The sequence below is a fragment of the Neoarius graeffei genome, chromosome 18 (assembly GCF_027579695.1).
Source record: "Neoarius graeffei isolate fNeoGra1 chromosome 18, fNeoGra1.pri, whole genome shotgun sequence".
Taxonomy (NCBI): Eukaryota; Metazoa; Chordata; class Actinopteri; order Siluriformes; family Ariidae; genus Neoarius; species Neoarius graeffei.
The window spans coordinates 36,896,651-36,914,194 of NC_083586.1; the positions used below are offsets into that span (position 1 = coordinate 36,896,651).

General features: G+C 41.9%; 1 protein-coding gene across 1 annotated transcript; it reads right to left on the reverse strand.

Moving 5' to 3' along the window:
- Positions 1–1,412: 1,412 nt before the first annotated feature.
- rab9a (RAB9A, member RAS oncogene family) lies at positions 1,413–11,618 on the reverse strand. The gene is made up of 2 exons (XM_060899510.1): positions 11,508–11,618; positions 1,413–3,731 (listed from the first exon to the last, which is right to left on the reverse strand). Exon 2 carries the CDS (start codon positions 3,707–3,709, stop codon positions 3,101–3,103), a length of 609 nt encoding a protein of 202 aa, XP_060755493.1. The 5' UTR covers positions 3,710–3,731; positions 11,508–11,618; the 3' UTR covers positions 1,413–3,100.
- Between the last annotated feature and the right edge of the window lie 5,926 nt (positions 11,619–17,544).

A 17,544-nucleotide genomic window follows, 5' to 3' on the forward strand; every position in this document is an offset into this window, starting at 1 on the left:
TGACAATCAGGTGTGAGTGGGCACCCTGTCTTATTTAAAGAACAGGGATCTATCAAAGTCTGAGCTTCACAACACATGTTTGTGGAAGTGTATCATGGCACGAACAAAGGAGATTTCTGAGGACCTCAGAAAAAGCATTGTTGATGCTCATCAGGCTGGAAAAGGTTACAAAACCATCTCTAAAGAGTTTGGACTCCACCAATCCATAGTCAGACAGATTGTGTACAAATGGAGGAAATTCAAGACCATTGTTACCCTCCCCAGGAGTGGTTGACCAACAAAGATCACTCTAAGAGCAAGGCGTGTAATAGTCGGCAAGGTCACAAAGGACCCCAGGGGAACTTCTAAGCAACTGAAGGCCTCTCTCACATCGGCTAATGTTAATGAGTCCACCATCAGAACACTGAACAACAATGGTGTGCATGGCAGGGTTGCAAGGAGAAAGCCACTGCTCTCCAACAAAGAATATTGCAGCTCATCTGCAGTTTGCTAAAGATGACGTGGACAAGCCAGAAGGCTATTGGAAAAATGTTTTGTGGATGGATGAGACCAAAATAGAACTTTTTGGTTTAAATGAGAACCGTTATGTTTGGAGAAAGGAAAACACTGCATTCCAGCATAAGAACCTTATCCCATCTGTGAAACATGATGGTGGTAGTATCATGGTTTGGGCCTGCTTTGCTGCATCTGGGCCAGGACAGCTTGAAATCATTGATGGAACAATGAATTCTGAATTATACCAGCGAATTCTAAAGGAAAATGTCAGGACATCTGTCCATGAACTGAATCTCAAGAGAAGGTGGGTCATGCAGCAAGACAACGACCCTAAGCACACAAGTCGTTCTACCAAAGAATGGTTAAAGAATAAAGTTAATGTTTTGGAATGGCCAAGTCAAAGTCCTGACCTTAATCCAATCAAAATGTTGTGGAAGGACCTGAAGCGAGCAGTTCATGTGAGGAAACCCACCAACATCCCAGAACTGAAGCTGTTCTGTACGGAGGAATGGGCTAAAATTCCTCCAAGCCGGTGTGCAGGACTGATCAACAGTTACCGGAAACGTTTAGTTGCAGTTATTGCTGCACAAGGGGGTCACACCAGATACTGAAAGCAAAGGTTCACATACTTTTGCCACTCACAGATATGTAATATTGGATCATTTTCCTCAATAAATAAATAACCAAGTATAATATTTTTGTCTCATTTGTTTAACTGGGTTCTCTTTATCTACTTTTAGGACTTGTGTGAAAATCTAATTGTTTTAGGTCATATTTATGCAGAAATATAGAAAATTCTAAAGGGTTCACAAACTTTCATGCACCACTGTATATTGGTAATAAAGCGTGAGGAATTTGCATGTAATCATCCGCATAGTGAAAGCAAAAATAAAGTGAGATCACAAATTCACAACAAAAGAATTTACTTATATTTTAATTAGATTTGCACAATAATTAAAGAATCATCACTCGTTAGGGCTTTAATTTGGGCTTCAGTACCTGTGAACTTGAGCAGGTTAAGTTGATGGCACAAATGAGAAGGTAAGTGCATATGTATGAATAGCTTGTTTTTCAAACTATACATTTTCAGCCCCTTACTTATTTCAACAAATTGACAGACTTGAAATAGATCACAACACACGAGATATTAATTCAGAAAAAAATATTCTTAGCTGTGCAGCTAAGAGGGGAAAAAAATAAAAAAAAAAAATCACAGCAAATTTATAATAAATTAATCTCTAAAATGGTAACATCCACCTGTTAAATTAAAAGTGATTGCTCTTTCATTAGGAACAACATACATACTCAGTAAGATCATAATCTTCCAAACAGTGTTATATTCTAGATTTAAAGATTTAAAGAGGTAAGGCCTTCCTAGTGTGTACTTAAAATTAAATCGTTGCCCTTTCCTTATAAAACAGCACAAATATATGCAAATAGGACTGAGTGTTGGAGGGGCATAAGGAGGGCTCCCACCATGTTCATCAAAATGCTCGGCGTGGGTTAATGAGATCCAAAGTAAGAGCTCTATCCTGATCCTACCACATGGACGAAAACATCCTTAAACATAGGTCTGACGTGTCACCACAGTTGGGCAGTTATTGTTACGTGTTGTCACGTGTTAGTGAGTTATCAGAGTGGTTATTTTTTGTAATGGATGATGCTAAAAATCAATGCACAAGAATGTTTCATTTTCCACTAGTGTTCTTTCAAGTGCCTCTGAAAGCTGCCAAACTGAATATTTATCCATCAGAAGAGAAAAGGCACTGTGGAGAGAAGGGAGGAAAAAAAAAAAAAAAGTGCTCAAATTACATTTTTGTTCAAAATGGTTTTAGTACAATTCCTAGAAAAACTTTTCCCCTCCATGATTATGTTTATATCATATTCCTCATATCTGAAAACATCCTCAAAATCATGGGTCATTCTAAAAATGGCCATATACTTCATCGTGTTTTCCCCAATATACACTTAAACATCCATCTCAATGCATTTACTTTGTCCTTCAAAATTTTCAAATGAAACTCATGTATAAGTAACCAATTAAATAAAAACGCATCACGTAAGTGGTTATGGACATTTAATAGTTTCAAAACTTCAATGCAGTGTACTCAAAACTTTGACTGGTAGGGTGTACATTAAACTCTCCCCGTGAGTGCTCAACATTTCACTGGCCTGAAAATGGCCTCCGATGCAAAAACTGCAGGACTTTATTGGTTTGGAGCTTCAGATTCTTACACACCGGCGCCACCTGCTACGGAGAAGCTCCGGTAGTCTGAAGGTATTTTCAGCAATCTGGGTCATTCTGAACGTGTAATAGCAGTTAGTCAAAGCCATTTGTGTAATAATGCTGAACATGATTTTGCTACTCATGGAAGAACCTTCAACAGAATGTAACTCAAAGATTCACATCTCACAGACCAGAACGAACATGTGGTCTGATCATTTTAACAATTCGACTTTGCAATTGCTTTGACTTACTACTAGACACTCAATACGTCCTAAATGAAAAACCTTGATAGACTAACAGAGCTTTTGCGCAGTCCTTAAAAGTCCATTGGGCAGCTTTAAACGGTCCACAGACTGACTTTGCCTTAACGTCCAGCTGTTACAAACAACAGCGACTGCCAGAGCGCGGCTTCCTGCGCAAATCCACAACGTCCGAGGGCATGACGTGTGTTTGACGATCCTCCAGTGCCAACACACGCCTTGCAGCCTCTTCAAAAGCCTCAGCGACATTTGTTGCGTCCTTGGCACTTGTTTCGAAATACGGGTGGCCGCCGTTATCAAAACACCACCTCTGTGCCTCTTCGGTGGTAACCTGCCGCTCCACCACGTCGACTTTATTGCCGAGAATGATGAAAGGAAAGCTGTCGAGCTCTTTCACGTCAGCGTAGTAGGCAAACTCCTTCCTCCAGTGCCCGAGGTTGAGGAAGCTTTGCGCGTCGTCCACGCCGAACGTGAGAAGGCAGCAGTCGGAGCCGCGGTAGAACGGCGTTCGCAGGCTGCGGAAACGCTCCTGACCAGCAGTGTCCCAAATCTGCAGGGTCACCCGCCGACCGTCCACCTCCAGCTCTTTGTTGAGGAATTCGACACCGATGGTGTGGAAGAGGTGCGCGTCAAACTTGTCCGACACGTACCGGTTCATGAGGGATGACTTGCCCACGCCACCGTCTCCAAGCAGGATCACCTTTAGTAGAGATGACTTGGCTGCCATGGTGAAGAAATTAACGTGAAACCTGAGACAAGAAAGGACATTTAGGGAACCGATTGTTAGCAACAAGTGGTTCTAAACTGGAATACTCCTACTGAGCTAGTGATTATGATTACCAATACAACACAGAAGCCCGTGAACAATTCTCCCCCCTGCCAATTCCCACCCACTAGCCAGCTCATGCCTATCATACAACAGCTACCAACCAGGGAGGGTGAAGCCCAACATGCTTTTTCTAAGGCATAGGAAGCCTGCCAAGCCAACAAGCTGCATCTTTTCAAACAGCTGCTCACGTTGCATCATAAGACAGTGCAACACAGGAAAGCGCCGTCTGCCCTCTTCCGCATAGGCACTAGTTGTCACTGTGATTGACAGGGAAGAGACCGTATGTAATCCTTCCCACCCAGACAGGCTCCTGGCTATGGACAGCTACAACATCGTCAGAATTCAAACTCGCATCTCTTGATGATAGGTTGAACACTTTAACCTTTGAACGATTCGGTTACCATTTTCAATCGGATAAGCTTACCATATAAAAAAGGTCACACTGGAAGTTTACAATTACTGACTGTTGCCCCTTCTATCCTGTTAATCAGACAAGGAGCCAAGACTAACAAGTTATTTATATAGATCATTCTCAGCACACCATTGACATGTTATAGCGTGTGTGCTATTGGTACGAGCATATGAAGCACAACAGAGTGTTTAAATAACTTCTTATTTCTGGGTTGCGTAACAGTCCACCATCAATAAATATCCAGCTAACAGTGGCTCAGTGGACAGCAACCGACACTCAGTACGTTTACATGCACATCCAAATCAAGCTGCTGTCGGTAATCGAGCTAAGGGTCCCAGCAGGGGTGCCAGAGAAATCCAATCCTACATGCACACAAGGAAATCGAGCTATTGTGTGAGGTACATTGTGCACCCGAGCCACAGGTGGCGCTACACGCCCCATCGTGTTGGTACACTTCCGGTTGTCGTCATGAAGAAGAGCTATTCAAGAGTGTAAACAAAGTTATCAGTTCCATGTTCGCCATTGTGCGTTTTTCTCCCGTCCATGAATTTTAATATATTCAACTCCTTAAGCTGAATGAGCATGAACTCTGTCTCCTCATTGCTCCAGAAGTGCACGTTTCTGCTCGCCATTTTCTCTTCTTCGTTTGTTCCTCCTGACCTCTTCTGCTGCTCGCTACTACTGTTGTCATGCCGACCGAGGCTGTCGTGTTTCCCGCTTGTGGTCTCGTCACTCCCGGAAGGGGCAGTGCTGAAGTAAGTAGCTCGACTACGTAGCTCGATAGGGTTTACATGCACTAAGTAGCTCGGCAAAAATCGCATAATCTAGGTCGTGTAGCTCGATTACGAGAAATCAAGTTCGGTTCAATTTCAGCCGAGCTAAGGTGTTTCCATGGCATTTAGAACTTCGATTTCAGTCGAGCAACGGCAGAAATTCGATTTTCTCTATGTGCATGTAAACGCACTGACTGAAGGAGTGCACAATGATGTTTTCTCCTGTTTTTCATGGAATCATTAAGAACCTTTTGTAGACAAGCTTGTTGTAGGGAACTATATTTTTGAAGAAAAAAATATAACATCAGCTGATTATAAAGGCACGTCACACACCAACATCCGGGTGACCCTCTGATGAAGATGGAAGTTACACCGTTGAAACATGTCAGGTAAAGGTAAAAACTTTTACATGTCTGAAACAAAAGAAAACTAATGATTTGATTTATATTTTTGAAGTATCTTGTCCATTTGAATTTTACATCATAATATGAGCATATTAGTTGGTTCATTCATTCCAGGTCAAGAATAATAGCCTATAATCTCCAATTAGACTCTGCAATTCTATCAGCTTTTACTCACGGGAGGCCAAAGTGAGAACCGAAACATTTATCAAAGTCGAAGCCCCATCGTTTTATTTGAACAGACAACAGGATGGTCAGTGCTGTCCACATTTTGCTCTGGAACATCTTAAAGCAAGTCTGAAAAAGCGCAAGTGCTTAAACATTGACAAATTGCTTGTGCTCGATACACATCCACAACCATATCTCGCTGTGGTACTGAGAATCATCCAATAATCGGTGAGAGACTGATCCATTTCATTGACGGATTAAGTCGAGGAGGGCTGAAAAACTGCACAGAGAGACATATGAACCACAGTCAGTATTTGCACACCTACAAGCAGACTGACAGTGGTGCTTAAAAGTATGTGAACCCTTTAGAATTTTCTATATTTCTGCATAAATGACCTAAAACAATCAGATTTCCACACAAGTCCTAAAAGTAGATCAAGAGAACCCAGTTAAACAAATGAGACAAAAATATTATACCTGGTCATTTATTTGTTAAGGAAAACGATCCAATATTACATATCTGTGAGTGGCAAAAGTATGTGAACCTTTGCTTTCAGTATCTGGTGTGACCCCCTTGTGCAGCAATAACTGCAAATAAACGTTTGCGGTAACTGTTGATCAGTCCTGCACACCGGCTTGGAGGAATTTTAGCCCGTTCCTCCATACAGAACAGCTTCAACTCTGGGATGTTGGTGGGTTTCCTCACATGAACTGCTCACTTCAGGTCCTTCCACAACATTTCGATTGGATTAAGGTCAGGACTTTAGGCCAATTTATGCTGACAACCCAGTCCTCGCAGACGGTGTCGCGGACAGTGTCTGCGTAGCCCCCCCCACCTTTGCAGACGCTCTGCGCAAACCTCCCAAAAATTGTGACCACCGCAGAAGCCTCGCAGACAGCGCCGCAGACAAGAGGGCTCTGATTGGTCCACTCTACCCGCTGTACACGCACTTCCGCTTCCCTACTTTCCCGGTTTGTTTTCACGACCGGCATTTTTAAAAACACCAGCGAAGATGGAGTAGCATGAAGAGCGGTTGATTGAGGAAGTACGTACATCTATACGACTCCAGTTCTAGTCATTATAAGTAACCGGAGGATAAACACTCCACTAACCACACCCACCAACTACTCCTAGCGACTTCGCGCCCCCTTGCGTTGTGCCGGTGAATAACATCGCGCACACCTATTCCCCCGCTCAACAATAAATTACAACTGTCTGCGTAAAGCTATCTGCGAAAGCCTTGTCGCAAGAGCATGCAGAGGCCTTTTGACTTGGCCATTCCAAAACATTCACTTTATTCTTCTTTAACCATTCTTTGGTAGAACGACTTGTGTGCTTAGGGTCGTTGTCTTGCTGCATGACCCACCTTCTCTTGAGATTCAGTTCATGGACAGATGTCCTGACATTTTCCTTTAGAATTCGCTGGTATAATTCAGAATTCATTGTTCCATCAGTGATGGCAAGCCGTCCTGGCCCAGATGCAGCAAAACAGGCCCAAACCGTGATACTACCACCACCATGTTTCACAGATGGGATAAGATTCTTATGCTGGAATGCAGTGTTTTCCTTTCTCCAAACATAACGTTTCTCATTTAAACCAAAAAGTTCTATTTTGGTCTCATCCATCCACAAAACTTTTTTCCAATAGCCTTCTGGCTTGTCCACGTGATCTTTAGCAAACTACCGATGAGCAGCAATGTTCTTTTTGGAGAGCAGTGGCTTTCTCCTTGCAACCCTGCCATGCACACCATTGTTGTTCAGTGTTCTCCTGACGGTGGACTCATGAACATTAACATTAGCCAATGTGAGAGAGGCCTTCAGTTGCTTAGAAGTTACCCTGGGGTCCTTTGTGACCTCACCGACTATTACACGCCTTGCTCTGGGAGTGATCTTTGTTGGTCGACCACTCCTGGGGAGGGTAACAATGGTCTTGAATTTCCTCCATTTGTACACAATCTGTCTGACTGTGGATTGGTGGAGTCCAAACTCTTTAGAGATGGTTTTGTAACCTTTTCCAGCCTGATGAGCATCAACAGCGCTTTTTCTGAGGTCCTCAGAAATCTCCTTTGTTCATGCCATGATACACTTCCACAAACGTGTTGTGAAGATCAGACTTTGATAGATCCCTGTTCTTTAAATAAAACAGGGTGCCCACTCACACCTGATTGAAAACACCTGACTAATTTCACCTTCAAATTAACTGCTAATCCTAGAGGTTCATATACTTTTGCCACTCACAGATATGTAACATTGGATCATTTTCATCAATAAATAAATGACCAAGAATTATATTTATGTCTCATTTGTTTGACTGGGCTCTTTTTATCTGCTTTTAAGACTTGTGTGAAAATCTGATGACGTTTTAGGTCATTTATACAGAAATACAGAAAATTCTAAAGGGTTCACAAACTTTCAAGCACCACTGTATATGGTACATGCAGGTGGATACTAATGCTGGGATCAGACTACATGATATTTGTCTTTCACAATAGTCACCATGTCAGATTAGACGATCAATCATAGTGCCATAAATTCTTCTTGAACACATCATAGGACAAAATACAAAATAATTCTGACAGGACAGACTTTTCGTCTGGGTGCTATGAGGCGTCCCAGGCACTACAATGCTATTCTTTGATTATGTCGCACTACAAGGCCTGTTTGTCGTTCCTGATGTTCATATTCAGGCCTGACTAGGGCTGCGTACCTAAACGTAACATCAGGTACAGAGGTTTAGGTACAGGTCCGGACCTGTACCTGAACAATTTGACAAATTAACATCTGTTCTTCTTCAATAATGACAGAAACATTAATAAACTGTTGACAACTTGCCAGTATCTTTATGCAAAGAAAACCGAACATAACTAGGTTTCCTACCTCACTTCTCAGTCTCACACTTGGTTAACTTGGGACAAAAAGTCATAAGTTGTCTCACAGTGAGAAGTGACTACACTAGAGTACTACAGACTACACGCAGTCCGCGGCCTTTAACTTAAGGCCAATTTATGCTGACAACGCAGTCCTCGCAGATGGCATCACAATTGGCGTCTGCATAGCCCCTCCACCTTCGCAGACGCTCTGCGCGCACCTCCCAAAAATTGTGACCACCACAGAAGCCTCGCAGACAGCGTCGCAGACAAGAGGGCTCTGATTGGTCCACTCTACATCTGCTGTACATGCACTTCCGCTTTCCTACTTTGGTTTGTTTTCACGACCGCCATTTTTAAAAACACGAGCGAAGATGGAGCAGCACGAAGAGCGGTTGATCGAGGAAGTGCATACATCTATACGACTCCAGTTCTAGTCATTATAAGTAACCGGAGGATAAACACTCCACTAACCACACCCACCAACTACTCCTAGCGATTTCGCGCCACCTTGCGTTGTGGCGGTGAATAACATCACACACGCCTATTACTCCCCGCTGAACGATAAATTACAACTGTCTGCGAAAAGCTATCTGCGAAAGCCTTGTCGCAAGAGCATGCAGAGGCCCTTACGCGGCAAATTTACACAAAGCAACAAAGGCCGCCAATGCCAGCAAAGGAAAAATGGCTGACCTGCTTTTGAGTCTTTTTGACTAATCAGAACGCTGGATCAGCCAAGCTCTCGCAATCTCTCGTGAGACTGTGGCGAGAGGATCTCAAATCAAAGATGGCTCTGATTTCAAGTTTCAGCGCGGCATTTTACGTCTTTTCCAGTGCTAAATTTTCGTCTTTGTGGTAGGATTTATGTAGCCTGGGAAATCCCATGCTGCTTTGCACAATCGTTCCGATCTGAAAAGACAGCATGGAAACTATGGTCTAAAGGCTCGCCTGAGTTAGGGAGCCAATCAGAGAGTGGGGAGGGGTGGAAAGACGGTGACGCGTACTACTCGACAAACGGAAGCTTGTAGTTTATTTGGGACTGTTTACGGATCACATTTAACATGGCGGTGAGCGATACGAACCAAACTAGCTTCTCTCATATTTGTCTTGCACAAACGGCAGTAATCGTTCGGTGCCATTGTTTTCCTATTTTTGTTTTGCCTTCTCTTTCTCTTTCCTTCTCCTCTTCGTCGCTCTAAGGCCAAGTTTACATTAGACCGTATCTGTCTCGTTTTCTTCGCAGATGCACTGTCCGTTTACATTAAACCGCCTGGAAACGGGAGTCCGCCAGGGTCCACGTATTCAATCTAGATCGTGTCAGCTCCGGTGCCGTGTAAACATTGAGATACACGGATACGCTGTGCTGAGCTCTAGCTGGCGTCGTCATTGGACAACGTCACTGTGACATCCACCTTCCTGATTCGCTGGCGTTGGTCATGTGACGCGACTGCTGAAAAACGGCGCGGACTTCCGCCTTGTATCACCTTTCATTAAAGAGTATAAAAGTATAAAAATACTGCAAATACTGATGCAAATACTGCCCATTGTGTAGTTATGATTGTCTTTAGGCTTGCCATCCTTCCACTTGCAAGTGGTAAGTGATATGCGCTGGGATCACACACACACAGCGGCTCAGTCCTGAATCAGTGGTTGTGCACTTCACTCGCGTGCTCTGTGAGCTGCGCAGGGCCGGAGTGCGCACCCTCCAGAGGGCACTCGCTGTTCAGGGCGGAGTGATTTGGAGCGCAGGATGCCTGCGGAGCCGAGTGTATCCGTGTATTGGTGTTGCTGTGTGCACGCAAATCGTGTATTGGTGTTGCTGTGTGCACACTAATCGTTTTAAAAACGTTAATCTGATGATCCGCTGATACGGTCTAATGTAAACATGGGCTAACTACGTCACCGGGTACAACTGCCATGATTGGCCATGGGCTACGTATACGCCAAACGATAGACATTCCAAACGTCCAATAAACGGCCGTTGACAATCGTAAACCACACCTCCCCTACGAGAAATTCAATAGGCGGATTCCAGACCATATTTCACTTGTGATATGGTCTGGTGTTAACCAGACTAGGATTTATGCATCTTCAGTCACAAAACAAGCATATACTTGGTGTAAATTTATATCGGTACAGTACCGGTACTTCATGATCCGGTATTTTGGACCTGTACCGAATCGATTTTCACGGTACAGTACTGGTACACAGCCCTAGGCCTGACCCTGGACATTTGTCTGCCACAGTGTCAAAATCACCCTGAATTCACGTAGTTTGATCCGGTCATAAGGTAACTACTGAATCTATAGGCCCCAATGCAAATCAATGTTTGATCTCGAAGGGTCACAAAATACAGAGAGGCAAATTATTTAATCTATTCAGGGACTTGAATGAGACAGCGTGTGAGATTTCAGCTGCTGGATTAATTTATGACAGAGGTTCATTCATCTGGAAAGAGTCTGGGATCATGTGAGGGAAAACCTCACATAGAACTGGGAGCCATTAGCTAACTATTCTCTTGCCTGAGAAAAGATTTATGATCAATGGCCATGACAAATTTCAGTCAGATTAAAGATTTAATATTGCACGAAGGAAGGAGCAAGTCATAACTGATAACACGACGAGGAAAGAAAGAAAAACAAATATTGAAAATATGTTGGAGGTTTTTTTTCTCACAAACAAGCAGGTTTGTCTACTTCACTTTCATGACAGACAGACAACAGTGAAGAGTCGTTATCTAGGAAAGCTAGTACTAGCCAACTAGGCTATATAGTTACTGACGACTAAAATTCACACAAAAACAGCCGTATCACATATATTCTTTATCCTAATGTTTAAGAAATATACAAACATCTGACTAGAAATTAGCTTGAAAGCCGAATATTATTTGACCAAGCTTCCTGGATTGGTTAGCATCTATGCTAGCTAGAATGTAAAGCAAACTGTCTGAACAACTTTTACTTAAAAAAAACAAACCAAAAACTTATCATGCTTCCGAAACTTCACATCGAGCACATATTCACAATAACAATAATACAAATTAACCAACTATTTTCAGGAAATTATATCGTTACCTTTATAATTCAGCGACAGTTATCGAAGAGCTGTGTGTGTATACAACGCCATTCCTCCGGTCTTGTAGAGGGATTTTTCCGAGTCATGGCGCCCCAGGCTTGTCCCTTCATATTCATATGACCAGACAGTTTAGAGCCAGATTAAGGCGCCTCTAAAGGCACAATCTGTTCAAAAAAAAAAAACCGGTTACACAATTTAAAACAGTCAGTCAGGTGCTGTGTGTGTGAGGAAATGAGTTTTTTTTTTTTAATCAGTTTTTGTAAATGGTCAGCAAACATACAGCGCCTTATCATTAATCAAGTCTCACTGACGTGCAAAGAAACACCTTTGTCTAATCATTTCCAGACTCTGAGCTGGGGATCAAGTGTAAAACTAAATACTCAGGTGGTGTTTGTTTATTTTTGGAGACTACTTTGAAAAAGAGCCCTGAAATCACATACAGTGGTGCTTGAAAGTTTCTGAACCCTTTAGAATTTTCTATATTTCTGCATAAATATGACCTAAAACATCATCAGATTTTCACACAAGTCCTAAAAGTAGATAAAGAGTCGCCAGGTCATCACAGGGCTGACACATAGACACAGACAACCATTCACACTTACGGTCAATTTAGAGTCACCAGTTAACCTAACCTGCATGTCTTTGGACTGTGGGGGAAACCGGAGCACCCGGAGGAAACCCACGCAGACACGGGGAGAACTCCAAACAGAAAGGCCCTCATCAGCCACGGGGCTTGAACCTGGATGTTCTTGCTGTGAGGCGACAGCGCTAACCACTACGCCGCCCTGAGTGGGCACCCTGTTTTATTTAAAGAACAGGGATCTATCAAAGTCTGATCTTCACAACACATGTTTGTGGAAGTGTATCATGGCACAAACAAAGGAGATTTCTGAGGACCTCAGAAAAAGCGTTGTTGATGCTCATCAGACTGGAAAAGGTTACAAAACCATCTCTAAAGAGTTTGGACTCCACCAATCCACAGTCAGACAGATTGTGTACAAATGGAGGAAATTCAAGACCATTGTTACCCTCCCCAGGAGTGGTCGACCAACAAAGATCACTCCAAAACCAAGGCGTGTAATAGTCGGCAAGGTCACAAAGGACCCCAGGGGAACTTCTAAGTAACTGAAGGCCTCTCTCACATTGGCTAATGTTAATGTTCATGAGTCCACCATCAGGAGAACACTGAACAACAATGGTGTGCATGGCAGGGTTACAAGGAGAAAGCCACTGCTCTCCAAAAAGAACATTGCTGCTCGTCTGCAGTTTGCTAAAGATCACGTGGACAAGCCAGAAGGCTATTGGAAAAATGTTTTGTGGATGGATGAGACCAAAATAGAACTTTTTGGTTTAAATGAGAAGCGTTATGTTTGGAGAAAGGAAAACACTACATTCCAGCATAAGAACCTTATCTCATCTGTGAAACATGGTGGTGGTAGTATCATGGTTTGGGCCTGTTTTGCTGCATCTGGGCCAGGACGGCTTGCTATCATTGATGGAACAATGAATTCTGAATTATACCAGCGAATTCTAAAGGAAAATGTCAGGGCATCTGTCCATGAACTGAATCTCAAGAGAAGGTGGGTCATGCAGCAAGACAACGACCCTAAGCACACAAGTCGTTCTACCAAAGAATGGTTAAAGAAGAATAAAGTTAATGTTTTGGAATGGCCAAGTCAAAGTCCTGACCTTAATCCAATCGAAATGTTGTGGAAGGACCTGAAGCGAGCAGTTCATGTGAGGAAACCCACCAACATCCCAGAGTTGAAGCTGTTCTGTACGGAGGAACGGGCTAAAATTCCTCCAAGCTGGTGTGCAGGACTGATCAACAGTTACCGGAAACGTTTAGTTGCAGTTATTGCTGCATAAGGGGGTCACACCAGATACTGAAAGCAAAGCTTCACATACTTTTGCCACTCACAGATATGTAATATTGGATCATTTTCCTCAATAAATAAATGACTGAGTATAATATTTTTGTCTCATTTGTTTAACTGGGTTCTCTTTATCTACTTTTAGGACTTGTGTGAAAATCTGATGATGTTTTAGGTCATATTTATGCAGAAATATAGAAAATTCTAAAGGGTTCACAAACTTTCAAGCACCACTGTATAGGAAATTGGTATACAGAGGTGGACAATGTACCCAACTTCATTACTTAAGTCAAAGTACAGATCCCACTGGTCAAATGTTACTCTGATACAAATGAAAGTTGTACAGTCAAATTTTTACTTAAGTTAAAGTACTGAAGTACTTGCTTTTAAAAATACTTAAGTACACTTTCTGTCAGCGCATTGTTGTATTATTGCCACAACGCTTATAATACCTCATGCCTCTGAAACAACCAATTGGATTATTTTGTGAATTCACAAAATGAACACATTCTGTGCCATCATGGTGGTTTAACGTTAAGCTACAGGGGCGTAGCTAGGGTGGGGGTAGGGGTCCTGGGATGACCGTGACCCCCCGTTGTCGGACCATACATTTTTTCAATAGCCGCATAAGAATATTATAAAAGTGGCCACTGTAATTTTTCTAACTTTTTTTTTTTAAACTAGATTGTCACCTCAGCCTCATTAGGGTTTCTGTCTGGACTTCCTGTGGTTTGGGCGCGAAAACCCAGTTCTACACAAGCGCAACACGATCGCACTAGAAAGCATGGCCAAGCTGCCAGTGTAGCTGCAGTCTTTTTAGTTGCGAATTACGAGTATTTCCTCTTGTGTTAATAATTTGCCATGTCAAAACAAGCAAAACTTTCCTCCTTCTTTCGACGTGAAGAGAGGTAAGCAATTTATTATCTATTTTTTTAAATCAAAGTTGCATTTTGTGGCTTCGAAGCTAAGTTTTAGTGTGCCGTTTCTAGAACACAACATCAAAAAAACATGGAAGAATAGACTATGGCAGAGCGATCGACATTGACAAGATCGTTGACATCTTTGCCATTCATCATCCACGACGCCTTTTACTTAGAAACATTTTGGCCGATGAGCAGTAAGACAACAAGAATAGAGAGATCTGCATCAGTTGCCTAGGGTAAGATGTCGAGCCGCTATCCATACACTGCCAGATAAAGCTGATTTGGCCAAATCATTGTCCGACATCTCAACAGCTCGCAACATGAGATGAAAGAATGATGCAAAGACCGTGTTATTTTCTCAAATGTATTTTTTCATTTACAAACCTGGAGGTATGTACTCAGGCTGCCAGTCAGTGTGTGACCCCCCCCCCCCCCCCCCCCCCCCCTTGAAAAATCCTAGCTACGCCCCTGAGCTAGCTAGTCAGTGACGCTCCACCTGACATGCAACAAACTCTTTTCAAACTCAAAATCATATTGGGTAGTTAACGCTACTAGAAAAGAAAGATTTCTACATTTTGTTTATTTGACAAGATTATGCTAAAACATATTTCAGAAAGCACTTCAGATAAGTTAACGTTATTCATGTTAGTGTAGCTCTGTTTTTACATGCTAACTAACAGTGTCCAAGTTAACTAGCTATATGTAAACGTTAGCCATGGACAAGGCGATGGCAACTTGGTGGGCAAATCCATAGAAAGTCATTTGACTAACCAGACTGCATAGCTATTGCAACGTTATCGCTAGCTCTAAAAGCACAGACAACTTCATTGCAAGCTTTCTCTTGGAATAAAACGTTTACATACCTCAATATGCTTCCGCAGGTTGGACGGCGAGTTTTTGTAGGCCTTGATGTAGTTTGTTTTAAGCAAACAAAGCAAACATTTAAAACGAAACAACTCTTTATTCCTTTCAGAAAACTGAAACATGGGTTCATGGGCCATGAGTGCGTGCATTCCCCAAAAGAACCGCCTCCTTCCATTCTGCCATCAACTGATCGTGTTCAAATAAGGCTACTGCGAAATCATTGAACTTGATTTTATCCAGTCTATGGACGTGACGTGACCCTAGTGATTACTGATCGGCTGTCTCAGTGTCACCTGGGAAAAAATCAATCTCATTTTAGAAAAGAAAAGAAAAAACATCCACTTTCAAAGCCGCTTCATTTGAAAGGCAAATATCGTACTTTTCACTCCACTACAGTTCTATCAAGGTCCTTGTTACTCGTTAGAGTAACAAGGACCTTGATAGAACTGTAGTGGAGTGAAAAGTACGATATTTGCCTTTCAAATGTAGTTAAATTAAAGTCATAAGTTTCCAGCAAAAATAATACTCAAGTAAAGTACAGATACTCAAAAAGTGTACTTAAGTACAGTACTCAAGTAAATGTACTTCATTACTGTCCACCTCTGTTGGTATAAAAGTATTACATCATTAATATGCAATTATTATATCCATAATAGGTGTTATTTGTGGCACACAACCTTTTTACTCAGGTCAAAAGCATGGTTCGTACGCACATTAGATACCCATTTAACCCTAAAAGGACCTAAACTACTGAGTGGGATCAGTTCGAACCTCAGAGGTGGTGTGGTGTGCTGCTCAGTCTATTCAACTGACATAACTTTTTGCTTTTAGGAGTTTGTTACTCTATAGATTCTTTATCTAAAAGTATGTTTGTTTCAAGATTGATAAAAAAAAGTGTTTAACAAGGTGACTGATTTTCTGTTGGGGTCCCATAACTCATCTCATTATCTCTAGCTGCTTTATCCTGTTCTACAGGGTCGCAGGCAAGTTGGAGCCTATCCCAACTGACTACGGGCGAAAGGCGGGGTACACCCTGGACAAGTCGCCAGGTCATCACAGGGCTGACACATAGACACAGACAACCATTCACACTCACATTCACACCTACGGTCAATTTAGAGTCACCAGTTAACCTAACCTGCATGTCTTTGGACTGTGGGGGAAACCGGAGCACCCGGAGGAAACCCACGCGGACACGGGGAGAACATGCAAACTCCACACAGAAAGGCCCTCGCCGGCCCCGGGGCTTGAACCCAGGACCTTCTTGCTGTGAGGCAACAGCGCTAACCACTACACCACCGTGCCGCCCACGGGTCCCATAACTCTGTCGCAAAAATATTTCAGCAAGTTAGTCGCGTCGTTGTGTGTCGATCTTTGCCTATCTGTATGTTTGCATACTTGTCTCAGATGTTTGCCATAATTAAGAATATAACTCTTTCTTACAAATTGTAGATAACTAGTGAACCTGTTAGTTATAGAGTTACTGAAATGTCTGATGCTTATCAGTCCATGCACTCTCCATACACAACCACAACAGATTCCTCATCCTTGCACCTATCCTGTAAATGTGCTTTGTGCTAATATGCTAATGCTTAATAACAATGTGTCCACATACCAACTCTTCAATAAAAAGCTGGGATAAGTGAGTCCTTATTTGAATAAAATATTTTATAAGACAAAATTTGAAACCTGCACGTCAAATATAATATTTCGAATTCGAAGTATCATTCGTTTTTTTACTTATTCATTAATATGGAATATCAAATGATGACGAGTTCATTGCATCATAAACATGTGGACACGTTTGAAGGTAGCTTAATATGCATGCGCTTAGAAAATGCTCATTCTGCTTTATTTCTGCTCATAATATGTGTTACCAATAACTGCTTTTATCTTCGTGTTTTGTGTTTGAATCCTTAGGCAAAGTGTTACTTCTTGATGTAGTTTGGACATTAAAAAAAAAAACAGAAACTGCTAGCAGCTTAGTAATAAATGTATCACGGAAATTTCTGAAATGAGAGATTGTGAGCTGAGCTCTGGAATGTAGATAAACTATAAATATTCTCAAGTTCTGTAGCAATAGTGTAAATATTTCTGGCTGTTTTATGTTCTCTATGTGCTTAAAGGTCTCATTTTAAACTTAACTTGATAATATCGTGTAAATATATGATTTCTATTCACATAAAGTTAGTAAACAGGTAATTTAAAAAAATACATTTGTTATAATGGACTTAAGTGATATGTATATTTTTGTTGTTGTTTTTACGTTCTTCCATGTGATATTTAGCATTTCCTTTTTTTGTGGAAATGGTGATTATAAGAAGTAAAAATAATTTGTTTGGGATGTAAATAAAGGGTTAATACTGAGAAACCAG

Bases quoted from the DNA above. Each gene is read 5' to 3' on its own strand.
- rab9a (XM_060899510.1), bottom strand. From the start codon at position 3,709: ATGGCAGCCAAGTCATCTCTACTAAAGGTGATCCTGCTTGGAGACGGT.